Below are 27,376 nucleotides of genomic sequence, written 5' to 3'. Positions count from 1 at the left end.
CCGTTTTGACCTGAAAATGTTTCCGAGTGGATAGAAAAGCAATGGAACTTTATTACTATACAACGTAGTTAGTCATTTCTGCAAATGGGCGCCATCAGGTGGCTGAGCATGAAATGTTTCCCTTGCAGGCGTGAGGGATCTCAGTCCCAAGTCAGGAATACTGAACTGAGTTTAATGCTTTCACGCGTTCGTGTAGTATCAACGTTTGTTCCAGGTGAATTTCCTCCTGGCACCTTCCTGACCCGGCTTTTTCCTCTCTCGCACCCTCGGGTCTGGGGTCAGCAAACCAGCTAGCAAACAGAGATAAAAGCCTCAAATATTTACTCTGTTGAATAAGAAATTTTGTTTAAAAAAAAAAAAAAAAAAAAAAAAAGGCTTCCTCACCTTGCCTCATGGCCTCCACACCTCCCTCCGACAGAAAGCTGCAAAGGGCTCGGGAGATGGCGAGTCGCAACGCGCCCGCCTGGCTGGACCGCCCACCGCCGCTCACGCTGCACTCCAGGTCAAAGCGTCCCAGCGTGTCCATGAACTGAAGGGGGAACATCAGCTGTTCTCTGCATGCACAACATGAAATGAGGACAGACGTGAGGACCAGTAAGCGTCAGCGTGGTTGGCCCGAGTCCTCCCAGAGGAGCGCCTGATTGGACAGCAGTAGGAGTGTTTGTGAGGCAGCTGACACACACAAATCACAAGAAAAACATAGCCAACCTGTCTTGTAGCACAGGGAAGTACTGGAGGTAATTCTGCTTGTTGATGCTGACAGATCCAGAGCCACCGTCTCTCAGGATCACGGCGGCATTGGACGTCTTTCTTCGTCCTTAGAATAAAGACAAGCACACCAAAGACAACGAGGGTCACATTTTTCCACCTGAAAATGTAAAATAAACAAATATCACAAAGGCATGTATGTACCTTCAGCGGTGCTGCAGGCCACGCCCCTTTCATCCTTCTCGACTGGTGGGATTGTGTCCTTTCTGGATTGGCCTGTAAGTTGCCGGCGGTAATTTAAGACAAACTGCTCCTCCACGGTGCAGTACGGCAGAGACAACAGTCGCTCCATTAGCTGGAGGAAGCGACTGTACTGAAATGAAAAAGCAACGTGTCAGACGTGAGGGTTGAGACCAGAATATTGACTTCTATGGCGATATAAACATGTTTTTACATTTACAGTAAAAGATCCCTGCCGAGCTCTTACCAAATGCACTTCTGCCAAGCTGTGGCCCTTTTTATGGCTTAAAACTGCTCTAAAAGTGACATCTAATAGTGTGCAGTTGCATCACCACCTCTTTTTGCCTTTCGCGCAAAAAAACAAAAAAAACATAAATGACGTATAAATAAATACATCTTTGGGAGCGGGTGCTCAGTTTTATAAAACCATAAATACGTCTTTGGTATTGAATGAGTTAACCAAGTACAGTGGATCCCCGCACATTTGCAAAAGTGCAGGGAGCCATTGGTCCACTTTGACATAAAAAAATATTTACATAAAAATATATTTTTGACCATAAATCTGCAAATTGACAAATATTTACAATATACATATATATTTTTATTAGAATATCGAATTGTGAAATATGTACTTTTCTTTTACTAGTGGTCAAAAAAATATTTACAAAAAAATATCTGACCATTACGACGGCGTATCAGGGCCACATTGGGGAAAAAAAGAATAAAGCCATAAATTTACAAGAATGAAGTAGTCAATTTCAGAGAGAAAAAAAGACGGAAATGTATGAGAATACAGTCGTAAATTTAAGAGAAAAAAGTCCTACATTTATGAGAAGAAAAAAAAAGTCGTTATATGGACACATAAAGGCCTCCCTTTTCATAGCTGTCTCAGGCAATGCCTGTGACAAAGTTCCAAGTTTTTTTTCTGGTAAATTTATTACTTTATTGTGGTAAATGTAGGATTTATTCTCGAAATCCCAGATTATTTTAATACTCCATCGTAACAGGCATCTGGAGGAGGCGGGGTGAGGAAGGCGGAAGTGAGAAGGTCTAGCTAGCCATGCTAATCTAAATGCTAAATGATCAATTGCTCTGTTTTGCTGCCACGTTATAAATAAAAGCTTGCCTGAAGCAAGAAGAAAGTTTCCTTCCTTCCTGTAGAGCTATGCTCTATTTTCCCTCCGACACGTGTGACACGTAATATTACAACTTTTTTTCTCGTAAATTTACAAGAATGCAATAATCTGTAAATTGTCAAAAAATATTTACAAACAAAATTACGGCCAATGGGATGCCTCAAAGGAACACCCGGCCTGAAAGTCGCTTACATCGTGAACAGACATGGTCTCCACAAGCAACTCCTCCAACTCCTCCTTCAGGAGCCACCTGCTTGTACTCAGGGAACTGAAGGGGTTAAAGACAGAAAAGTAGATGAATTAGATTGAAGCATTTCAAGTCTCCATGCATCCTCAAAAAACACTTTTTGCTCCTACATCTGCTTGACGTCCTTGGAGAAGAGCCCTTTGGCTCGTAGCCGATCCTGATGCCTCTCGATGTTGAGGATTTTACTCTGCGTCTCCTTCACACCAGACAGTGAAAAGACTCAGACTGGATGAACATGCTGATACGGTGGTGTGATTTCTTTTCTTTTTTTTTTTTTTGCATGTTTGTCACGCTTAAATGTTTCACATCATCAAATAAAATTAAATAAGTCAAACTTGTCTATAGCAGCCATTAAAGGGAGACTTCAAAAGTGGCTGCTATAGACAGGTGGCCTCTATAGACAGGTTGGTGTCCAGTTTGAATGTTGACCAGTAAAGGGGAAAAAAAAGAAAAAAATAAAAAATAATAATGTTGACCAGTAGAGGGAACTGTGGGACTGCGGATAAAAGTTGTACAGCACTACTAGGCTTGTTATTATCCACGACCCACAGAACAAAGCTGTGCTAGTAATGTCTTACGCTTCTTTTTAATATTTTACTTTTTATACGGCAGAGTGTCATTACAGCTTTAGTTCATCAGGAAGTGACAGGAAGTGACGGTGGGCGTCCCGAGCAGGAGAGCTAGGCTCAGTGCTAGCTGTGAGTTTGGAGAGAGTTGGGAAGTGTGTTTATGTTGGCGTGGATGTAAAGTCCTGCAGTGTTCTCCGCTGTTAATAAAGCCATTAAAGTGCATCGGCGACGTGAGTCTCTCCTTCCCCACAACAAGCGGCATTACAGTATTGACACACATTGTGCACATTGTCTCACACCAGGAAATAAACGGGTGTCACTTGTTACAGGCATTGGCTGGACAGCTATGTAGTGGGGCTTGTTTAACCTTTGCCTTGTGGGCAAGCAGGAAGGAGAGACGATGCTGAGAGATGTGTGTGTGTTCTGAGCTGCTGTCTGGTGGCCGCGTTCAATAAATAAAGTTGGCAGAAGCAACAGGAGAAGTTTCCTTCTTTGCTTCGGAGCTGAATAACACTGACAAGTTAACAGACTAGTAGCGAACGGAAAAGAAGACGGCTTTGTTTGTGTCGAATACAGAAGATGAGGACTTTGATGGATTTGTGGATGAGGATTGATGAAAAATAACGTGAGTACATTCTAAAATACTTCAATTAAGTACAACCCAACTCAGTTTTGCTCCCGCTGCTTTTTAATAACATATGTTAGCATGGTTTTAGCGTTCAACCAGTATTGTATTGTATTATAGCGTCGCTGGGAGCACGTCCTGTTCCCAGCCTACTTTGCGGTAATGTTTTGGTGCAAATGCTCTTAAAGTTACATGCTTGACCAGGAAATAGCAAGCTCAAAAGAAGACGACTTTTTTATGAGGAACAACTGACAGTTTGTGTGGATCTTGTGAATGATTGTGACTGAGCTAGGACTCAGTAATTAAAGTCTACACACGACAGCTTCATTGATTGAAAAACAAAACTTTTTGGTGCATGAAGCTTCTACTTGAGTTGGTAATTTGGCTGCTATATGCAGTCAGATATTGACCAAGGGAGACAAAATGGGTGGCCGCTGGCCGCGTTGGACGGGTGACTGCTATACACAGGGTCTATAACATGTAAATTTGCTGCGGGGGATTTTTCAGTGGCCGCTATAGGCAAGTGGCCGTTCTATAAAGGTGGCCGCTAAGACAGGTTTGTATTAGTCAATGACAACACAACTGAACATAAAATGTAGTGGCCCTATGTGAAAAAGTGATTTGCCCCCAAAACATAACATAACTGAGATGAATCGTGATCTATCGGTGTGGAAAAGTTTATAAAAGACATTTCTAAAGCTATGGGACTCCAGCCAACCACAGTGAGAGCCATTAGCCACAAATGGCCAAAACATGGAACAGTGGTGAACCTTCCCAGGAGTGGCTGGCCAAGCAAAATGACTCATCCGAGAGGTCACAAAAGACCCCACAACAACAGCCAAAGAACTGCAGGCCTCACTTGTCTCAGTTAAGGTCAGTGTTCATGACTCCAACATAAGAAAGACACTGGGCAAAAACGGCCTGCATGGCAGAGTTCCAAGACCAAAACCACTGCTGAACAAAAACAACATTAAAGCTTGTCTCAATTTTGCCCAAAAACATCTGATGATCCCCAAGACCTTTGGGAAAATACTCTGTGGTCTGACGAGACAAAAGCTGAACTTTTTGGAAGGTGTGTGTCCCGTTACATCTGGCATTTCAGAAAAAGAACATCATAGCAACAGTAAAACATGGTGGTGGTAGTGTGATGGTCTTCAGGACCTGGAAGACTTGCTGTGATGAATGGAAGCATGAATTGTGCTGAAGGAGAATGTCCGGCCATCTGTTGGTGACCTCAAGCTAAAAGCAACTTGGGTTCTGCAGCAGGACAATGATCCAAAACACACCAGCAAGTCCACCTCTGAATGGATGAAGACTTTGGAGTGGTCTAGTACAAGTCCTGACCTGAATCCTATTGAGATGCTGTGGCATGACCTTAAAAAGGAAAAGCCTCCAATATGGCTGAATGACAACAATTGTGCTAAATTCCCCCACAGCGCTGTAAAAGACTCACTGCAAGTTATCACAAACGCTTGATTGCAGTTGTTGCTGCTAAGGGGGGCCAACCACTTATTAGCTTTAGGGGGCCATCACTTTTTTTGGATTTTTCTCCCTTAATAATAAAAAGTTTAATTTAAAAACTGCATAAAGTGTTGAGTTGTGTTGTCATTGACTAACATTTACATTTGTTTGATGATCTGAAACATTTAAGTGTCACAAACATGCAAAAAAAAAAGAAATCACTTTTTCACACCACTGTATGTATCATTTGGATTATGAGATCATGAATGTTTGACGATCGAGTAATTCATACACGTGGTGAAAAGGTGTCTGATGAAACAAACGTACGTGCATCAAGGAGTAGTAGGCCTGTTTTCTCGTGTAAAACAGAAAGTGGAACGGCCGTCCATCCGCCCCCCATTGGACAGCTGCCCCAAAGAGGGAGGAGCATAGTTAGTCCCGGAGAGCATGTCTACAAACACTTTAAAGTCATTAAAGACGTTACGTACCTCGCTGCTTTGGGAAGATTTCCTCCGGATGCTAAAGAAGACCGGCAGTGAGTGGGCAGAGGGTAAGAAAGATTGACGACCTACATTTCGTACAGTTAACGTTGGCAGTCGCCGTCTTTACCTTCATGAGGGGCCGCGCCTTCTTCTCAAATAGTCCAGAGGGAAAGAGGTAGGCGATGCTCCTCTGTGGCGGGGGCATGGAAAATATTAAAATTTACATGAAAAGAAAATGGCAGCTTATGACAATGACGACGCCTTCCAACAACAGAGGTCACGCCGTCAGCGTGATGGGGGAGGAGCCACAAGCTGCTCCCTGGTTCAAGCAAGGGACACCTTGGTGTGTGTGTGCGTGTGTGACAGCAATGACAGCGAACAGAGGGTGGCCAACGTGTGCAACAGTTCACCATAAGTTCAGCGTGCATGGATGCGTCGTCATTAACCGTCCAACAGATGGTGCAGCAAGTGTGTGTGCGCCAAGTCCTGCGCTGTTGCTTCCATCAATGAAAGAACAGGTGCTGTGCGAGGGGGCAGGTTGACGCTCGAGCTTGTCAAAATCAGGGAGGAAAGAAGCGGTCACGGGGGACGCGTGTGTTTACGACACAGACAAAACGAGTCAAGTGAAAAGAGGGCAAGTAAAGATGGAATAGGCAACAACACAGATGAAGACACTTTAGAAATTCAGATCTTACATCTACGTCCTCCTGGGTGAAGTTCTCTGGGTCTTCTCCCATCATGTTGGCCAGGTGCCGCTTGCCGACGTTGAAGTCCTCCACCTGCTTCTCAATAAACTCCATCGTGAACTTTTCCGGACCAGCGGCTGCCAGGTTCTTCCTGTGCGTGACTGCACTTGTGTATATCTGCCTCCTGACCACCTGGAGAAGATACGGAAAGAAAATAAGCAGCATTCCGTAACCGGCCAGACCTTTTCTAGAAAAAAAACTTCATCCCAGCTTTGCGATATAGGTGAAGCATATTAGTATGGATGACCGAATATGAATGAACAGGCACAAAAGCGATGGCTTCTAAGCTGAATGCCACAGTTCCGGAAATAAAGAGTTACCGCTTCCTCACCAACTCGTGAACGCCACAATAGGCAACGTCGCACAGGTACACTACACTTGAGTACCATCTCGTGGTTCATATGTGACACTTAAATGAAAAATTTAATGGAAAAAAATGGGCTTTTTAAAAGTCGATATTATCGATTATCAGCGATAATTTGTAGCACAATTATCGACCAACAAAATTTGTTGTCGTGGCAGGCCTACGTTCGCCTTAGAAACTATCGCTTCTGTGCCTTCATTCATGTTAGCATATGCTTTGATGTACACTCATTAGTAACCCCGCCTCCACGTACTGGGACAAAGAGGCTCAATTACTGATTGTCAAGCTGTTTTTTGTTATTGTTGGATTTATCTATTATGACTTTCTCCCACATTATGTTTCCCCCAACCTTATTTGATTTTTTTTTCTCATAATATCACAACTTTTAAAAATTATAATTTTTCCTCCAATAGTTCAACTCTAGGATACTAAAATGATATTATTTTTCCTCACATTACAAGTTTATTCTCGTAAAATAATATTTTAACTTTTTTCTCATTAAGAATATTTTTTTCCTCTTCATATTTGACGTTATTGTCGTAAAATTACAGACACTTTTTCCATTTCTGCTGTTGTTTTTTTTCCCCCCCAAGACACCATCCGTAGTCTCATTAGGAGCATGCCCCGACATTGTCAGGCATGTACAAGCACGTGGGGGCCACACAAACTATTGAGAATCATTTGAGTTGCTACAATGACATTTTTGCAAAATGGACCAGTGTGCTGCATCATTTTTTCACTTTCATTTTTGGGGTGTCTTTGATTTCCCCCCTCTATAGGGTGATCATTTTCATTTCTATCAAATGATGTGGCATCATTTTGTTACTAATACATCACCCACTTATTATCAGGAAAGATATTCTACATCATTTTTCCCGCAGTTTAGATCTGATGTGTTTTTGAAGTGTTCCTCTAATTTTTTTGAGCTGTATATTTATTCTTGTAAGTCTCTTCTCATAATTACGACTTTATTCTCGTAACTTTATTAACTTTTTCAATCACGTTATTCATCGATTTGTGTTTCTCATATTACATCTTTTTGAAAAAATATTTTGTATAAATTTCAACTTGATACTACTACAATGATAATATTACTTATTAAAATATTAAGTTATTCTCATAAAATATCGACATTTTCTTTTTCCTTTTTTGCTTGTTTTCCTTGTTACATTATATATTAAGCTCTAAATTTCGAGTGAACATGAGTTTGTGTGGTTTAGTTGGACTGGTGACCAGTCTAGAGGAGCTGGGATAGGCTCCAGCTTCCTCCTGAGCCAGAATGTGACATACAGTCATGTAGAAAAGTGACCTTTTCTATTGCTTTTATCCGCCCCGCAGTTTATACATCCAGGAACAGTATTCAAATATAAAACAGGACGAGAAACTGTAAGAAGCAGTCTGCTAGAGACGAAATGTAACCGACAGTTACGATTAATAATAAGAATAAGAACTACAACGCAAGGGGGGAGGGATTAAATAAGCTTTGCTTCTTCCTACTCCTTTTTGGACATGCAAAACTGTGAATTGTACTATGTGATGTGCTACTGTTTGACTCATATGCATGTTCAGGGTGAATTAAACCATGAACGATCCCATAGAATTGAATACAACATAGCCTGGCTTTATTTCAATGAATTAATAACGACAGTTCAGCTAGCTAACAAGCTAACTCAAGGGCGTCAGCGTTCTCAGCTCCTTTAAACTTGCAGGAAGTCGGGAAACATTCATTGCTGAAACAAAACAGAAGAAACTCACCTGCCGACTCGCATATGACGAGACTCCATTTATGAGAGAACAGGATATCGCGCGTCTTCTGAGGCAATGCACAACAGCTCGCGTACACGGCGCCGCCATGCTGGCTGTCAAATAGTGACGTCACAGCGGAAGTTGTTACGTCTGGGAGCATGAAAACCCGGAAAGGGTTAATCTCCGGGCAGCATCTCTGAAAGCTGATTAATATGTGATTTATTTATGGAAGCCCGTTTCCGACACTGAAAGAAAAAATATCCCAATTTTAAGTCACAATTATGAGCTAAAACGTCGAAATTATGAGATACAAACTGCGCATGTGCACAGTGCTACTGATGCGCCGGTGGGGTCGCGAAGGACTCGGAACGAAAGAACAGGCTTTTTGAAATAAACGCTTCGTTGGGAGCCGATTAGTTTTTCCTCGTCTTTTTTCTGTTAAAGGGGACTGTCATTGGAGGGGCCGGGGTTAAACCACTGAACTCTTCTGTTCTACTATTGGAAGGGGCGTCCCTGCTGACCGCATGAAGCCATTGGTCGGCCATCTTGCTTCACCCAAAAAAGCACACACGCTTACACATACACACTACATTTATTATGTTTCGGTATAAAAATTAACACGAATTAACAAAAATTACATTGAAACAAGGCAAATTTACTAGACCCAAATCTCAAAATTTCCCTCCAGTTGAAGTTTTTTCCTACCTCTATGGTGTGAAATTACAATGCATAACAAGTCAATTTCAGTGTTCACAAGGTATTTGTTACGATAAGGATCTACGTAGTATCAAAGTTAAATGCTAGCATACCTTTAGAAGATGATCAGGAAAGTCAAATGTTGTTGGAACTGCATTTTGTCGTAATCTAACAGTCTGGCCGGTCCTGTCCAAGTTCTCCTCGGTGAAATGACTTGAACAGAGTTGCGATCTGGCTGCAGGAATCCACCTGTCTCTCCGCATATTTACTACCCATTGCTTTAGAAGTTGAACATTGCAGTGTGGAAATCTAAAGGAGAATAAGGGGCTCATTTACAACTACTTAGATGAAAAGATGCTTACAGATTTAAAGTATCTATTTTTATTATTTATAAGCATTTACCTACCTGTGAAATGTAAGTCCCTTCTCGCGACTTTCACGAGTATCACGATTTGTGCAATTATTAGCAGCACAAGACGGCATCTCCAACTCTTCTTAGTTGTTAGGCTTTCTTGTTTTGGGTGAAACAACATGGCGACTTCTATACTTCCGGTGGCTTCAAGCCTCCAATGCGCAGCAAGCGATCGGGGCCATTCCAGTTATAGAGTTCAGTGGGTTAAACAGGCTGTGGTGCTATTAGAGCCGATTCGTTTGTGAGAAATTTGAATGAAGAGATTGAGATGGGTAATTTATTGAGATTTGCTCATTCATTTTACACAATCCACATAATTTGGTAATAAATTAATCTAAGCCACTTGCGAGCGAAGAGCCGATCCCAAACAACAAGCTCTGTAAAAAGAGCTGAAATTTCCATCACTACTGCGTGCTGTGTCTAGGGCTCACTTGAAGAAGGCGGCACGTGCGCTGTTTGTATCTCATCATTTTGACTTTTTCTCTCATAATTTTGACTTTGTCTGCTAATTATGACTCACCATTGGGGTATTTGTTTTTTCAGCCGGGCTTCCATATTTATTGTAATCTATAAAAGTGCATATATAATCAATAATAAAGCACTTCATATACGTAATGAAGAGATGTCATTTGAGTTGAGATATCCACACCAAGACGACAGAAAAAATGCACCGTAAATTGGATAATAAGAAGCACATGGCCATGAAAGAAAACCGCCTGTAAAGACAAATGATGTAAATAAAATGTGTAAATTGCCTCAAAAAGAGTGAAATACGCGAACAATTGGGTAATGACTTACAGAAGCCACTTCAATGACACCACTTGTTGAAATATCTGCGCTCTGTAGTGTAAAAGCACACTGAAAACCCCGAGATACATAAGAAACAGGCCGCACAAATCAACACAATGTGTTGCAGAAGATATGCATGTGAATATGCATCTGAACTCGGTGCTCCCTCTGTGCTGTGGGCGCTTCCGGTGCTGTGGATGAGTGTGCATGCGTTGTGTTTCTCCCGTGCGTTGTGCCTACAGATCAATGCTGTGTATCTTCACCTCGGTGACTCTGATAGAGTTGGAACAGGGACACGGGAAGATTAATCAAAGTGACTCCAGGCCGGTGCCAGTCGATATGGCGGTGCGCTTAAATTGCCTGGAGGGGCTGTCGTCACTTGAATGATAAATAATGTTTGCGCCCCTTTTCTTGCCACAAGCGTCCTTCTGAGCACCGAGAAAAATAGTTTGGAGCTGTGGTCTCTAATTCACAGCGGGGGGCATTAATCATCCCTCTGCGTCTGATATGCGAATTGTCACCGTGGGACTCCGGGGGGGTTCAGACTTCACTTCTTGTTGACGACGAGATGCACCTCGTTAATAAGCGGCTAACACAGCCGCTGATGAGAGTGAAAGGAGGGTGGGCAACCATTTGAGCCGTGACTCGGCTTTCTGGGATGGTCCTCATCCAAGATGATGGCTCTAGCACTTTGATGCCGTACGCTCCACACTGGGGTTGTTTACATCTCACGCGATATCGATGCCAAACCGGTATATTTGAAACGGTGCCTGAACAACATTGAAACATTCACATTTAAAAAAGCAAATTGAACAGAATAATAATTGGAATACTTGAATAATACAAATAAAACCAGAAAAGCACTCAGGAGAGCGCAGACCTCCGCCAAGTGCCATGGTTCCCCCCACATTGTGATTTACACCATAACTATTAGCCCTACGTTTATTGTATTCACATACTTAGATTCTTTGACCATGAAAATATAACATGGAAGGGTTTGAATCACTTAAAGAATGCTAACAATGCTAGCATGCTAATGTTAGCATGATAACGCCTAGCATAATCGTGCCAAGTGTTTGTATAAGTGCCTACCTCTGAAAATGCTCAACATGTTAGTATAATTATGTTAACATGCTAACACCTGGCATGATAGCACTAAGTGTCTGCTTACGTTCATATTCATGAAAATCGCAAAAAATGCTTGTATGCCCATGTTAGCATGCTAACAATACTAACATGCTTATGTTAACATGATAACACCTAGCATGATGGTGCGAAGTGTCTGCTGGACTTCATGTTCATGAAAATCGCAAAAAATGCTAGTATGCTCATGTTAACACGCTAGCAATGATAATATTCTAACATTAGCATGCTAATACCTAGCATAATATTTTCTATCAATGAAAATGGCTAAAAATGCTACTATGCTAACGTTAGCATGCTAGCAATGTTAACATGCTAATGTTAGCATGCTAACACCTCGGATGATAGTGCTAAGTGTTTATATATGTGTCTACCCATTAAAGTGGTTAAAAAAAGCTAATATAATAGCTGTTATAGATGTTATAGATGTTAATAATAGCATGCTGGCAATGCTAACATGCTAAAGTTAGCATGTTAACACAGAATTTTCAGAATAAAACGTGTATGCGATGTACACAAACTCATCTTGTCTTTACATAATGACGGTGGTAAGATCAAAGTCAGCCTTTCCACGTCGTACAAAGATGCAAGACTTTACATCCAAAGGCTCCATACGTCAAACTGTCTGCTTGCACAAACAAATCAATACTTGCAACTTATAAACAAATCAATACTTATTAATAAATCAATACTCACGCTTTTCCCCGCTTTGCAGCGTGATGTTGACGTTTTTTCAAGGGCTGGAGGGAAGCGCCCAAAGAATCTTGGGATATGATGGGCCATGAAGGACGGTCTGAATGCAGACTTCCTTTCAATGGAGGAGGAGGAGGACACGTTTGGGGGAGCCTTTGCGCAGCGTGATGACATCACGCAGCCCACAAATGCGGACTAGTAGGCTGCAGCCACTATTTAGGTGCGCATCTCTACTCAACAGGACCCAAATGGATCCTACCCACCCTCAAGCAACGCCATCTTGGCTACGTAGCAGAAGGGGAGGGACCAGCTTGACTGGTTGCCGTTCACAATTAAAAAGGAGAGAAGAAGAAGAGAAGAGGCAGCGGATGAACATCACCATCGTCAACTACAGTAATGGGTGAGGGACAGCAGTACACCGTGCCAGCCCTTCGAACCACAACACAATGTTGGATATCACAGAGAGGAGATGAGCCAAGCGCTCCTTCCCCCTCTTTCCTGAGGATGGGGGGTTTAATACCGGCAAGCTGGGGCTTTGCTCCCGTCATCATTTCCATGCTGCTTTACGCCGATTTCCTAATATCCTTAGCGCCTTGCGTAGGGATAAGCCCGTCGTGCTGAAACACGGCTATGAAGTAAACCACTCACGGCTCTAAAGAATCCATTACGGTTCCTCCACAAACATGGAGACTCAAAGGGCCACTTTTCTTCAGCTCATTTATTTACCCTCGGAGCAGAGGGGATTCACCACACTGCCAGCCGGCGTTGGCAGATTCACTTACAAGTGGTCATTTACGCCACAAATCACTTAGCAGATATCTTTGAACACACTTAGCGCCGTGCGCTACCACCACGGACAGTAAAAGACTCGGTGGCTGGGATCCAATTCCAGCAGGTGCTCCACTACATTGCGTATTAGTTTACACACATGGGGGCTGAAATAACATATCATTGTCCCAATAAGCGCTGTCCCTAAGTGGAAATTAATTGGCCATCGGTAATGGATGAAGACATTTCGCTGAGAAGCGTTAAAGCGACTGAACGACCAGCAATGACCTGTTGGAATCAGCCCTCATCAATATCAGGATAATTAGAAAGCGCTTCTGGCAGCGCGTGAAATGAACGCCGCATGCAACAGATTGGGCAGCGGCCATAGATGTCTGCAGGTATTAGACTGCCCCCCACTCAAGAGCGCCTCGACGGGGCGGGAGCTGCCCGGGCAGACCGGAGCTGCTGCTCCTGCACGGAGGCCGCTTGGGTGGAGTGTGTGTGCAACTAATAGCTTTGGACAGTTTGGAATAAAACGGCAGCAAACATAATGAGACATTGCTCTTTTTCCTCCGACAAAGGGAAGGAGTCCCGTCAACTTGTTGTTTCTTAGAAGTCATTGAAATAACCTGAAAAATAATTGAAATCATCGGACGAGTGAAGCCCCTTGTTGATTCATGACTCATTTTATTAGTTTTATTAGTTTAAATGCATAATTAATCCATGTGATCGGTATCAGTCGATTTCAGACCTGGATGATCGATATCAGAATCAGCAGCCTCAAACACTGACTGGAGCATCCCGAGTATATACAATGCAATACAATCATAATATATAAATAATAAAATGTATATGCTTGTATTATTTATATAATAAAACCCAAATTCATCAAATCAAATACAAATGTTAAATAATATAGTAATTATTATATTAAAATAATGAAAATGGGGCTTTTTATACCAAAAATAAAGAAATGTTAAAAGAGCGTAACAAAAACATATGCAGGAATGCCAGTGTGCCTATTGGTGCTATGAGCTACAATCATAACAATAACAATAACAACATACGGAAGTGACAATAACCTCAATATACTCCAAGTGAAATATAACAATAATTGATAGAAATATCTTTCATTTGACTTCCGTCCCATGATGAATAGCAGTTCATGCCAAAATGTATGCAGTAGCTGCAGCTGCAGTCTAAAAGCTGTCATTCCTGAGAAGAATGTCGATGAAAACATCGTCCCGAACAGCAAAAGCATGTCGCGACACGCCCTTTGACCCCAGCTGCAAGGTGTTGATTCCAGTCTTTCCCATCATTCAAGTCTTTGTCTCACATGGAACCACTTTCTTGCTCGCCTCGCCCCCTGCCCTCGCACCCAGTATCGAGTCCACCCCCACCCCACCCCGGCAGCTGAAAGGTTATTTCAGTCCATCTCTGGGTCGAAAAGATGACATGACTGCTTTGCTTCCTCTTCTCCTCTCACGGGGTTTTTGTTCATGGGGGGGCCTGGAGAGGAAGGAAACCATTCCAGACTGGGTGAACTGGGGCCGAGCTCATTGGAGAGGATGAGGTTTGGGTTTGGGGGGAATCTGAAACTTCTGAAAATGTCTGGGAATGACCCAAGAAAAACTTCCGCCGGCCCCAGTGACCTCCTCACCTCCTCAACCTTCCCCCCATCAGGGGCCTAGTCTGCTTGAAAACGTATGAACATGTCCCCAGTACTGTTTGGGTCCATACATTTCTAAACAGGAATACAGTTGGTGTCTTTGGCAGACTGGCATACACTGGTGGGCAATATAAAGCCATTTCTACAGCTTTGGGCCCCACTTGCCTCAGTTAAGGTCAGTGTTCATGACTCCACCATAAGAAAGACACTGGGTGGGCAAAAACGTTCCAAGACCAGAACCACTGATGAACAAAAACAACACTAAGGCTCGTCTAAATTTTGCCAGAAAGCATCTCCATGATCCCCAAGACCTTTGGCTGCATTTCAGAAAAAGAACATCATAGTAACAGTAAAATATGGTGGTGGTAGTGTGATGGTCTGGGGCTGTTTTGCTGCTTCAGCACCTGGAAGACTTGCTGTGATAAATTGAAGCATGAATTCTGCTGAAGGAGAATGTCCGGCCGGGCTGCACGGTGGTCTAGTGGTTAGCATGTTGGCCACGCAGTCACAGTCTGGAGAGCCGCTGGGCATTTCTGTGTGGAGTTTGCATGTTCTCCCCGTGCGTGCGTGGGTTTTCTCTGGGTACTCCGGTTTCCATGCAGGTTAGCTTCATTGGCGACTCTAAATTGTCCATAGGTGTGAATGTGAGTGTGAATGGTTGTTCGTCTATATGTGTCCTGCCATTGACCACCAGTCCAAGGTGTACCCCGCCTGTCGCCTGAAGTCAGCTGGGATAGGCTCCAGCATACCCCAGCGACCCTAGGAGAAGCGGTATAGAAAATGGATGGAAGGAGAATCTGTTGGTGACCTCAAGCTGAAACCAACTTGGGTTCTGCAGAAGGACAGGAGTTTAAAATGAAAAAAAAAACATGATGCATTGCATTCCTTGGGGCGCTGCAATGACGGAGACAGCATTATAGCCCCATCCACCATTTCCTATGACGCTTGTCCTCCGGTGAAATGCTTTGCTCAAACGAAACGCGCGATGGGAAAACTTTAAAAGGTTTCACTCGTATTGGCACATGTTTGTATATTTATCAGGTAAACCTTTTAAACCTTTAGTGTTGCAAGATGACACCGTGAGTCAGACTGTTATATTCAGCAATGACCTCCTGCAATTTCCGATGGGTTGACGAGCTCGTTGTGATTCCTTTTTCGTAGCTCATGATTGGCTCCTGTCAACTCAAGAGCTGCCTGGTCTTCACAGACTCCTGCCACAATATGTCATTTCATGAGTGGACACGTGCAGCTTTTAAAACGGGATTTACGTTAAGTCTCTCTTTACAGTGAAGAAAAAAGACGTGTTGCACTTTAACAGATGACAAATCACAGCAGTCGTTGGCGCAAGTGACTGTGACTGTTTGCAGGGTTAACGTGCACAACTGATCTCGCCATTGATCATCTGAGCAGCCAATGACCGGACCAATTTGAAATAATACGCTTCGCTTGTGAGCTGGGAGGGGGCAAGAACTTCTCTGGGAAGGACACCGTTGTGAGAAATCAGCAGGGACAACATTAACAAGGAACTCTCCCTGCTGATCAGACGGCTGCGGACTGCCGCTGTGCTCTTTAGCATCTGGCCCGGCAATATGACGATTGGAAAAGGTTCAACTCAAATGTAACGTTTGCCCAAAAGGGGCGGGGTCAAGGCGCCGCAATTACAGGGTCTGATCAGCTCGTAGCGGCCCCAAAAAGCCGTGATCTCGCTGCCTCTCCTGTTTACTTATTAAACCTTGAAGCCTTGTTCAAGGACGCCTCGGCAGCCCCACGGCTCCCAGAGTACACTTAGCTCCTGACGCTGCTTTGAAGGGAGACCACACCGCTTGGCGAGTGTTAATCAGTATCAGTAGCCGTTGTTGAGAAATGATCTCAAACGACTTTACCTCCAACCTGGCAGGCATTAACACCTCAGGAAGCACAGGTAGGAATTTGTACCTCGAGGTGGCAAACAAAGTGTGTGCGTGTGTGTGCGTGTGTGAGACGAAGGCCTTGCTGCCTGCCGGTGTGTGTGTGTGTGTGTGTGTGACGTTTACACATGATTGTTGCACGGAAGTACCAAGTGCGGGATTAGTGTAGGATACATCAGAACACTTTTGCACGAGGCTGGGGGAACAATTACTCCTAATTGAATATGTGCCAGTTACTGCAAAAGATAATGACGTCCTTGGTGTATCGCAGCAGTTAATTGCTTTTATTTCAGCCAGCAAAGCTGCTTGAGTGCAAGCAACCTCCTCGTCGGCTTGTGTACACTTTTGCACATTTCGCTTCTGTTTCAAAGCAAACGCGCACGCGGCTTTGCCGCCTTTGAGCGTCAACGCGTGAGAGGAGCGGCGTCTCGCTAAGAGGATTGGTCAGATTGGAGGAATCGTGAGCTTCATCCTAACACCTTCCCGCTCCTCAGCGGGTCACGATTACCCGGAAAGACTCCCAGCATCACAACACACAGCCGAGTCCGAGCATCCGCACGCTCGCCTATCAAAGTGGGGAAACTGCGCGGGATTAGCGAACTCATTTGTGGCGCCCGTCTCTAATGTCTAACCTGCAAGTACCTGAGGCCCTTCATTAGTAATCTATTAAATCCACCGGCTGGAAATGGTTACACCGCCCAAATGTGGCTGATGCTTCTTTTCCAAGCCGCCTCTCGCGTTGGTTAATGAGATACGGAGCGAGACGGCCCGAGCGTGCTCTCTTTTGCTTCACCTCGTCTCGTCTATCTGCCGGCTCGCTCTTCTCCGCAGTGCTGGTTTAATCCAGGCCCCCACGCCTCAGTCTGTCAACAGTGTTCGTGCGCGAGCGCATGTTCTTAATGTCGTTTATGTGCTTCTTTTTTTTAATGTGCTCGAACGGCCACAACAAAACATTTCCTTCTGGCGGCTTCACAGTCAAAAATCCACTTTTACTCCAAAGTTTTTACAACGCACATCTGCTCGTGCTGGGCGATACTGCACATTTCGGTAACGATCTGACGGCAAGTAAATAGAAGGCCAGTATCGCCGACACCGGTGAACATTTTTCAAGATGTATTCTTTTAAAGCTTTGCTGAATGTTTTTCTTTTGAAAACCGCTGATGCTTTTATTTAGGGCCTACTTTTAGTTGTTTTAAAAGTTGTTTTTTGAGATCCGACGACATGAAAAGTGTGCTACAAAAAAATGTATTATTATCATGGATATATACAGTAATCCTTCACACATTCATTCATGAATCATGCTGCTTCACGGTTGGATACACTCTGTTACTACTCACAAAATGTGCATATCTAAGCAAATTGTGCTTTTTTTATCCTGTGAATGATATGTAGTATTGTACGCTGGTCACTAGGTGGCGGGAATGTTACATTAACGAGACAATACCCACCGCAGGAAGTACTGTACAAAAACTGCAAGTAAAAAAGGAACAACAATAAACTCTCCCCGTGCTAACGTGTGAGTCTATTTTATGTCTCACAGGTCTTATTTTCTCTTATTTTGTCTACTATATTGGGTAATAGGAGAGTAAAGGTGACTATATGGGTGTTATTTCATGCTTAGAGGGCTCTAATCATGCTAAAAAGTGTATTTAGAAGGTAGTAAACAGGCCTTCTGTGTCTTATTTTCTTTTATTATGTCTACTATGTTGGGTAATAGGAGTGTAAAGGTGACTATAGGGGTGTTATTTCACGTCTCAAGGGCTCTAAAAATGTTATAAAAATGCGTTTAGAAGGTCAAAAACAGGTTTTCTATGCTCTAACAAAGAAAATATTTCATTTCTGAATAACAAATCGGGTCCGGTTTCGAATTAACCGCAATCAGCGATTATTCATGATGATTATTTTGCCTTTAATTTGCTGATAATGATTATAATCACAACACAAGACAAAAAATAGGCAAATAGAAAATATTTGTACTTTAACTAATCTGTGAACAACATAAAAGAATATATATATTATATAATTCAACAAAATGAGTTTAGAATGATAAACAAGTATAAATTATAGATAAATTACAAAATAAAATGACATTCAATTCATTTACTTCAATACAATGGTAATAAAGTAAATGACATGAGTTGATTTTATTACATGAACTAAACAAACACAAAGGTGTGACTCTCATTCAAACCCTTTTGGCCCCCAAAGTCCCCCCCTTGGTTTGGGAACAATGTAAGCATCGCTAAATGTAAGAAAATAGAAACAACAACCAAAACAACCCACAGATGTTTGTGACAATAAACACAGAAGGGAAGTGAAAAATATCCATTTCATGACACTAGTATCGACATGAGACTGATACCACCCTTGGTATCGATACAGCCCACATTTGGATCAGTCCTCCCACCCCCACTACCCCCAACTCTTTGCTGACAACCGACACCGTTTTTAAAGAAGGAACAGCCAAACAGTGGAGAATTTGGGGTTAGACTGCTGGTGTCCACGTGCATCACAACAAGCCCACCTCCCTCCCCATCTAAGCAATATTGACAAAGCCATCAGAGCTCCGCGCTCGTTCCCCAATGACGCGCCCTCCCGCCCTCTGCTGTCACCTCGTTAACAGCCGCCAGGGCCGGCGGCCCGCTGGGACGGTCCACCCGAGCTGGAGCAGGAGATGTCATTTTCGGGTCCCCCGAGGACCGACTGACCCTAATCTGGGTCTCTGCCTGTCTGCAGGGGTGTGTCATCGTCCGCCGTGCTGCTGATGTCACCCACCCAGTCAACGTTATTCCCGCCCAAGAGGCACAAAAACTCTTTCAAATATTCATCGACACCGTCAGGAGTGTTAACGTAAAACTTGGAGGCTATGTTTGTTTTTTGGGCCCTCCACAGGGTGAAGGTGCACTGCTCCAGCTCATCCATCTGCGGTTGCACTTCAGTGAGTGTCAGGTGATTATGGTATTATGTTGTATAGGCCAACATAATATGGGACAACATGCATTAAATATAGCCTATCATGCTTTTTATTTAGTGTAATTTTAGATTATATGTCGAAATTAGGTTTTTCTATATAATATTTTAGATTATATATAACATATGCTATATTATATTAATAATATTATAATAGTTACTCTTTTGGCCTTTCTTATTTCTACTTTATATTATAAATAAAATATGGAGTTAAACATATTAAATATGCCATATTTACCATTTAGTTTTTTTCTTTTGTGTAATTTTAGATGATATATGAAGGGTTAGTGTTAGGGTTAGGTTTTCATATATAATATTTTATATTGTATATAAAGTGTATTAAATATACCATATTTACTATTCTGTCCTTTCTTATTTTTACTTTACAAACTAAAATATGAAATTAAAAATATATCAAATATATTTTCACTTGTAATTATATATTAGAAATCAAATATAGAATTAAACATTTGAAATATGCCATATTTACCATTTTGTTGATGCTTCTTATTTTTTACTTTGTGTAATTTGTATATTATCCACAAAATATGGAAATGAAAATACATCAAAATACCATCATTTCCATTTTGTTGATGTTTCTTGTTTTATTTCTTTCTTTTTGTGTAGTTTTATATTATATACAAAATATGGAAACATGGTGAGGTTCCTTAGTATTATTTTATATTTGATATTATGTATAAAATATGGACAAATATGAAATATACCTTAAGCACCATTTTGTTGATGTTTCTTATTTCCACTTTCATATTATATCTAAAAGGTGGAAATACAAATATATGACATATATGAACATATATGACATCACTTAGTTGGTTTGTCTCATACAAATATGAGCATGTTTTGCGGGCATCATCAGGCAGGTATTCTGCACAAAGAACAAAAAGGCGAAGGGTTAAAGGTCAGACAAAACCATGTAAAAATGCTAAAAAACCAAAACAAAACAAATGTGGCTCAAATAAACTTTCCAAATGATGTTAAATCAGGCCCGTAACCACATATTTTTTGGGGGGGGTGCAAAAATCACAGTGAACGGAGCTTTTGGACGAACCGGGGGGGTGCTGGTGTTCCCTCCATTTTTCTGATGCATATTTTCGACATCATCAAAATGACAAATGAATGTGCCTGAGACTTGATTTTTTTTTTTTAACCAAGCGGAACTTTGTGGCTTTGTCGCGGGGGAGGTTCGTTCGAACCCCCCGAACCCCCCCTGGTTACGGGCCTGTAAATGTCTTACAACTCGCGAAAAGATCCCTTTAAAGTTAAACGCAGGCATGGAAAAGCGGCGTTGGCTTTTAAATGCAGGAGTCAGGTGATGTGGCCACCGGGGGGCGCCACAGGGTCGGAGATTTCTCGTGCTGCGTTTCCCCTCTAATTGAAACTGGGTTGGCTTCAGGAAAAAAAAACGCTGGGGGAAAAATATCATTTCATAAGTTTACTAATAATAAATGAAAGTTGGGATCATCACTGCTGCACTGGATAAATGATCCACGCAATTATGGGAGCTGAAGTGAACGTGAGCGCGCTTATCCTCCGCAATCCACCTCTGTTCGGTTTGTTTTTCTAAAACAAAATTAAAAAAACAACAAAAAAACACAAACCTACAATTATGAAGCATAAATAATGAACGTGGCCTAGAAGAAGATTAAAAGCACATTTTGGGAGGACAACCGATACATTTCCCAGCAGTAACGTCACTTTGGTCGAAATCAAATATGCCACATCGTTAAATATTTGATAGAAAATGCTTTAAAAAAACCAATTGTGGCGGTGAAGCTTCTTGTGTTTTGGTTTGCAAAAAAAGACAAAACAGCACAACAAGGAAAGACGCTTTATGTGCTTCTGACAGGCCCCCCACCCCACTCCCCAGCTCACAGCACCGTGACCTTCACTACTGATTGAGAGGAGCCACGTCATCGCGCCAACATCCGCACCTGAGACGACGCAGGTGATGACGACCACGCACAAACATGTCATCATCGTGACTATTCCACACGTGCAGCACACAGCCACCGAGTCCAATTCTAGGCTCAATTAGCCCGAAGTCGGTTGGCAGTTCGGGCACAACAGCATGCTTCACGTGGAGATGCGTGCACGTTAAAATACAGGCACTCTCATTTGTGGAGAAATGTACATTTCCATGTTCCTTGTGTCACTTTTATTGACAACACAATCTTTATTCTACGCCAGTTCACCATTTATTCGTTTTGCATCAACGTCGTTTACGTTTTCCCCGTTTTTATTGTCTTTTTTCCTTTTTTAAAAACACGTATTTATAAAAAAAAAAAATGAAACAAGCTATACTGAACTACACTTTTATGTCTTTCTTCTGCTAATCATTTATACATGTGTATACATTTAGTAATATGTTAAAGTGATTTATTTTTGGACTTGCTGAGTCGTGTGAACGTGGTGTTTTTTTAAATGAATGTAACTGTTCTCTCTTTTTGACCATGGAATGAAACCAGCATTAGCAGAATCAAATCACAAGTAAATATTCGGAAATCTTGTTTGTTTTTTGGTTTTTTTGACGTTTTTAACAAATAAAGTGTGCATCTTTTGCTAGTGCTGTGGAATATCAGCAGCCAGGAAGTGTTTAAAAGTTTGCTTTCGTGCTTTTTTTTTTTTTTTAAAGGAGCAATAATAAGATACTGGGATTCGTGGGCTCTCTGGGCCTCACGCGCACGCGCACGCGCACACACGAGCTTGAAGAGAGCCATTAAAAAAAAGGCAAAGCTGTTGCAGAATAGGCGGATCAAACCCCATTATGAGATTTCAAGCCGGGGTTTTGTGTGTCCCCCACATTTTGGATATTTGCGCGCCAGTCACGCGCGCGCACGGGTCCCAAGAACGTTGACGTGTGACACTTTATTATTATTTTGTGAAACAAAATCCACAGGCAACAACGAAAACAAAAAAAAACACACACACACACACACACAATCGGTGAAGAGAGAAGAAAGTTTCCCGAAGAAGCGCTCCTCCCTTTATACATATGATCACTGGTTGCTAGGCAACTAGTGCGGGGAAAATCATCCGCGAAATTCAAACCGGGCGCGCGTCCTGCGAGTTCTGCTGAGTTTAACAGCTAAACACACACACACACACACACACACACAATTTTGTGACATAATCAGACTAACGTTTCGCCCAAAAGCATAAATACACGCTGCTCACAATCAATAAATCAATCAATAAATCAAGGCAACGCTCCAAGTCAAGCACACTGCAAGCAAGCAACACAGGCTGACAATCGATTTCACGTGCTGTTGTGCAAAGGGAATAGACAACAGGTGGACAGCAAGACACCCCCAGCAAATAAAGAAACAAATAAATGAATAAACGCATTTGTGTGACTTTCCTGTCAGCACCTTCGAGTACCTAAAGAGCAACGTGTTTCATAAGAATATTTCATCCATTCACATGCAGGATGTGTTATTTTAGTGTTTTGAGCAGCATATAGATTTGCACGCGCACTACTCATGCAGCCTGCAAGTGAAATTGCAAACACACCCCCTGCAGCCCCCCGAACAACGTGACAAGAGTGTTACTGAGTGTTTTGCCGCATCTACGCCAGCAACAGCAAATGTAGTGTTCTTCAAATCTATTTGCATTTCCAGCCTGCAAAACAAACAAATAAAAAACACCATGTCTGCGTTTCATTCTAACAAATTTATTGTGTCTCAATCAGCTCGCACGGAACCACTACTGAAATTAAATTACAATCAAATGATCACATGAAAAACACACCCCAGCACCGCTCGGCTTGGGGGCGATTTGTGCTCCTCCGGAATACCAAAGCAAAAACAACAACAAAAAAAACCCAAAGAAAAATATGAACAAATAAAGAAAGAATAAGAAAATAATCTTACACAAGTCCAATAAATTACCGTTGGGGACAACTCGCACGTGCTCCGCTCCAAAGGAAAGCATGGTGGTGAAAAATAGAAAGTCAGTCGTGGCGTTCTTCGTGATCTCTATTGCCGAACTTGACAGAGTTGTTGTTTATTAAAAGCTAGCAAAGAGCGCTGCTTAGAAAGGGCAGCATCCAGAGTACGTCCACAGTCACACTTGGCAACACGTTTGTTCGCTGTGTTTTTTTTAATTATTGGTTTGTCCTTCTTCTTCAAATAAGTGCAGCTGGAGTCTTTTCCAAATGTCTCAATTTCTTGGAATAATAATAATTAAAAAAACGGAAGAAGAAGAATCCAACAGCATCCGTTAAATAATACAAAAATAAAAAGGAAAGGGAGATCTTTGAGATCTGAATGTTTTTTGTTTTTTTTAGGTGTGTTGGGGTGGAGGGAGGATGGGGTTGGGTATGTAGTCCTCTTCCTGTGTGTGTGTGTGTGTGTGTGTGTGTGTGTGTTTGTTTTTGTTTTTCAATGGAAAAAAATCCCTGATCCTTCGCACGTGGGTGAGAAATTGTGGATATTCATTTTGTTGTCTTTTCTTAAAAAAAAAAAAAAAAGCTTGGCCCTTTGTGTCACACGTACACACACACACACACACACACACACACACATCCAGGACAGTGGCGGTTGTTTTACAGGATAGCAGAAAGAGGGGGCATAATAATAATACTACTACTAATAATACTAATAATAATAACAGTTGATGGTGCTGTAGGATGGGGGGGGGTCTCTTCTTAATGCGCCAAAATTACCTGGTGGAATGAACTTGTGGTTGTCACCCTCTGGTCGCTCGCCTCACTCGCATCTTTTAAGTAATCTACTAAAAAATGCCCCTGAAAGAAACAAGCAGAAGGAACCTTTTAGGTTATGACATTTCAGGGCCCAGAAGAAGATGCGTTTGGAGGGGTTGTGGGGGGAGGTAAAAAAGAGGGCCTCTTTGTTTTTTTTTTTCTCTCTGGTGAAAAATAGATGATTCTGCTTGTATTCCCTCGCCCCGTGCGTATGCGTGTGCGTGTGCGTGCGTGCGTCTAGCGTGAAATGTTGGCTGTTCTATGTTTCACTGAACATTCGTTTGCAGTCCATGGTGGGGGGCGGTGTTTCTGCACTCACATTGCCGACCTGAGAGTACACGTCCTCCGGCGTCTGCGCCACTCCCGGCGGCGTCATCCGCTTCTCCTTCTGTCTCCTATTGCAAAACCACACTCTGACCACCTCCTTCTCCAGCTGCAGGTTGTCCGCCAGGGTGCTGATCTCCTGCGCCGAGGGTTTGGGGCACTTGAGAAAGTGGCTCTCCAGGGCCCCCTTGACGCTCACCTCGATGGACGTGCGCTTCTTCCGCTTCCTCCCCTGCGCCGCGATCTTGTCGATGCTGGTGGGGCTGCCGGTGGACGAGTCGGCCTCTTCCAGCCACTTGTTCAGCAGCGGCTTCAGCTTGCACATGTTCTTGAAGCTGAGCTGCAGAGCCTCGAATCTGCAGATGGTGGTCTGGGAGAAGACGTTGCCGTAGAGGGTGCCCAGCGCCAGGCCCACGTCCGCTTGCGTGAAGCCCAGCTTGATCCTCCGCTGCTTGAACTGCTTGGCGAACTGCTCCAGGTCGTCCGAGGTCGGCGTGTCGTCGTCCGAGTGCGGGTCGTGGCTGTTGACGCCGCCGTGGTGCTGGTGGTGGGGATGATGCTGGTGATGGTGGTGGTGGTGGCTGCCGTGGTCCAGCTCCGGCGTGTCGCCCCTGACTAAGCCCGGGTGCACCAGGCTCTGGCTCCCGGGGCTCAGCATGCCGTTCACAGTGAACCCCCCCGGCTGGGAGTAGATCAGCGACTGCTGCTGCTGCCCGCCGGAGATGGAGTTGATGTGCGCCGCGGTGGTGCTGCCCCAAGCCCCGGCGTGAGTCTGGTGGGCTAGGTGAGGCGGCCGGTGGTGCAGCGCCGTGCCCGTGTGCAGGTCGTCTCTGGCGGGGTTCTTCACGTCCTGCTGCTGCGGACTCGCCGTCATGCCGACCGGGCTCGACGACCAGGGAGATCCCGCTTCGGCTGCGGCCACGGCGGCTGCAGCTGCGGCGGCGGCGTGCGGGAGGGACGTCACCCACTGGTGGGCATGGCTCAGCATGTGTCCCCCGTTGCTCGCTGCCATGGCGCCTTGCATAAAGTCACTCTGCACCATCTTAATGGAGGGGTCCCCTCTGTAGCCCCCCGAGCCCGAGGTAACAGCAGCACTGCCGGGCTGCATGCCACCGCCTCCCGAGTCAGAGTGCACGATGGAGCCGGACGATAAGATGCTATTGCTGGCCAGATAGGGATTGGAAGCCGCGGTGGCCATTCCGTCAAGCCTTATGAATATGTTTGTGGATAGCCCCCTCCCTTTTTGCAGTCACTTCTTTCGTGCGGGCAAATTGTATCTCATGAATTATTCAAACTTGAGAAAGTATGGCTTGCCAAATAACATGCGTGCGTAAATACGCCACCAAAAAAAAGGTGTGAGAAAACTGGTTAAAATCCACGTGCATTTACAGCATTCGGGCTTGGAGGGGGGGAATAAAAACTCAAAAGTCCCTTGAAAGCATGAGCGGTCCAAAGTTTTGGGCCGGAGTGGAAATGTGAACATTAAAATTCAAGTGAAACAAAAAAAAAAACAACCAAAAAAAAAAAGAGAGAGCCGTCCCAACAAAGTTTTGGTGGTTAGAAAAATAAACGCTTGCAAATTCTCCACAGAGTCCGCGTGTAGTGTTCCCTTTGAAAAACAAAACATTAGCAGAGTCCTTTTGTAAAGCAGTCAGAGAATTCTCCCTCGCTTTATTGTTTAGTGTCTTCTTTTACAGCAGTGCTGAGCCTTTCTCTTTGTTCTGTTTTCATATATTTAAAGCTGCCAAACAGCCAACTCCCGTTCAAGTACAATCCGCAGGAACAGTGCACGGGGCTGCTCGCGAGCCTCCTCTCTCATTCGCTTGTTCTCCCTCCACGCCTCTCTCTCCCTGACTGGACGGCAAGTCCCGCCCCCACGCCCCCCTTCCCGGAGCGCAGAGGCTTGCGGATGTTTACCTTGCTCCTGTCTTCTCATTGGCTGACCGGGGAATGATTGACAGGGGCGACCAGCCTAGCCGCGGGCTCACCGAGCCTGCTTCCGGCGGTTCCAATTGGCTTATTTTTAATTGCGGCCCAAAACAAAACCAGTAGTAGTAAATAAAGTGAGACCTCAAAAACTGTGACAAAAACAAAACAACAACCACAAGAAAAATATAGAAATGAATATCTGAAATGGAAATATTTCATTTGCTTACATTTTGTTCACTTCTTGTGTGGAAAAGGAGAAAGGTGTTGAAATAAAGCGAAGACGAGTGAAGGGGGGAAAAAGGAGGGAAAGAATGGGACAATAAGAATAACAATAGCATTAAAATAAAACAAAAGCGAGAAAATATGACAAAATTGTTAATAATGAATACAAAAATGAGTTAGAATAAGTGGAGACATTAAATAAGACAAGTAAACAAAAAACAACAACAATGAGGGTAAATGTATAAATATTGGAGTCAACATTTTTTCCCCACACAATTTATAAGTCATTTCGGTAATGAACTTATTGTTGCTTGCGGTGTGTACTGATCTCCTTCTATGTGTTTCGGGTACACATGTACACATTCCGGGTACAAAAAAAAGCTGCGGTAGACGTCTTTGACCCGTTTCCGACATGTTGCGGACCAAACCTCTAACTGTTTGTGATCGGTCGACATTGATTCGGTCCACCTAGGGCCTAAACGATTTACCCGATTCATCAAAACAACAAGCTTCAGATTCAGATCCGGCGGCAGATTACTATCACAACCTGTACCATCATTGCACTGTAATGTTGTGTTGCCTTACCACTTTACATTTGGCAAAGAGTACATTTGGAGTCCAGGAGGTGAACAAAAGTATTGCAGCTGACGTGAGAACGGATGAGCTCGCTTTGCTTCTTCGTATTCCTTTTTGGACATGCGGAACTGTGAATTGTGCAATGTGATGTGCTCCAGCGTATTACCAAAACCAATGCAATGTGGCTCAGTATATGCTAAGCTTATCAGCTTGTTAGCTTTTGGGTTACAG

At 43.4% G+C, this 27,376-nt stretch overlaps 2 protein-coding genes across 4 annotated transcripts; both read right to left on the bottom strand.

The window, feature by feature from the left end:
- Window positions 1-31: 31 nt before the first annotated feature.
- mrps9 (mitochondrial ribosomal protein S9) lies at window positions 32-9,561 on the bottom strand. 2 transcript variants are annotated; one of them, XM_054773367.1, is made up of 12 exons: window positions 9,427-9,561; window positions 9,134-9,329; window positions 6,164-6,346; window positions 5,596-5,658; window positions 5,475-5,505; window positions 5,314-5,393; window positions 2,442-2,527; window positions 2,277-2,352; window positions 913-1,081; window positions 709-817; window positions 385-554; window positions 32-290 (listed from the first exon to the last, which is right to left on the bottom strand). In XM_054773367.1, the coding sequence occupies exons 1-12, from the start codon at window positions 9,501-9,503 to the stop codon at window positions 199-201; spliced, it is 1,332 nt and encodes a 443-aa protein (XP_054629342.1). In that variant the 5' UTR covers window positions 9,504-9,561; the 3' UTR covers window positions 32-198. The 2 variants fall into 2 exon arrangements, with proteins under 2 accessions (XP_054629342.1, XP_054629352.1); XM_054773377.1 differs by lacking the exons at window positions 9,134-9,329; window positions 9,427-9,561 and adding an exon at window positions 8,334-8,472.
- A 10,295-nt stretch (window positions 9,562-19,856) lies between these two features.
- On the bottom strand, window positions 19,857-26,218 carry pou3f3b (POU class 3 homeobox 3b). 2 transcript variants are annotated; one of them, XM_054797781.1, is made up of 3 exons: window positions 24,414-26,218; window positions 24,056-24,136; window positions 19,857-20,257 (listed from the first exon to the last, which is right to left on the bottom strand). In XM_054797781.1, the coding sequence occupies exons 1-3, from the start codon at window positions 25,614-25,616 to the stop codon at window positions 20,198-20,200; spliced, it is 1,344 nt and encodes a 447-aa protein (XP_054653756.1). In that variant the 5' UTR covers window positions 25,617-26,218; the 3' UTR covers window positions 19,857-20,197. The 2 variants fall into 2 exon arrangements, with proteins under 2 accessions (XP_054653756.1, XP_054653757.1); XM_054797782.1 differs by having other exon boundaries at window positions 24,423-26,218.
- Window positions 26,219-27,376: the final 1,158 nt, after the last annotated feature.

This window comes from Dunckerocampus dactyliophorus, chromosome 1 (genome assembly GCF_027744805.1).
Source record: "Dunckerocampus dactyliophorus isolate RoL2022-P2 chromosome 1, RoL_Ddac_1.1, whole genome shotgun sequence".
Lineage (NCBI taxonomy): Eukaryota > Metazoa > Chordata > Actinopteri > Syngnathiformes > Syngnathidae > Dunckerocampus > Dunckerocampus dactyliophorus.
The sequence above is the reverse complement of the archived record's forward strand: the minus strand, read 5'-3'. Positions and strand labels throughout refer to the sequence as shown.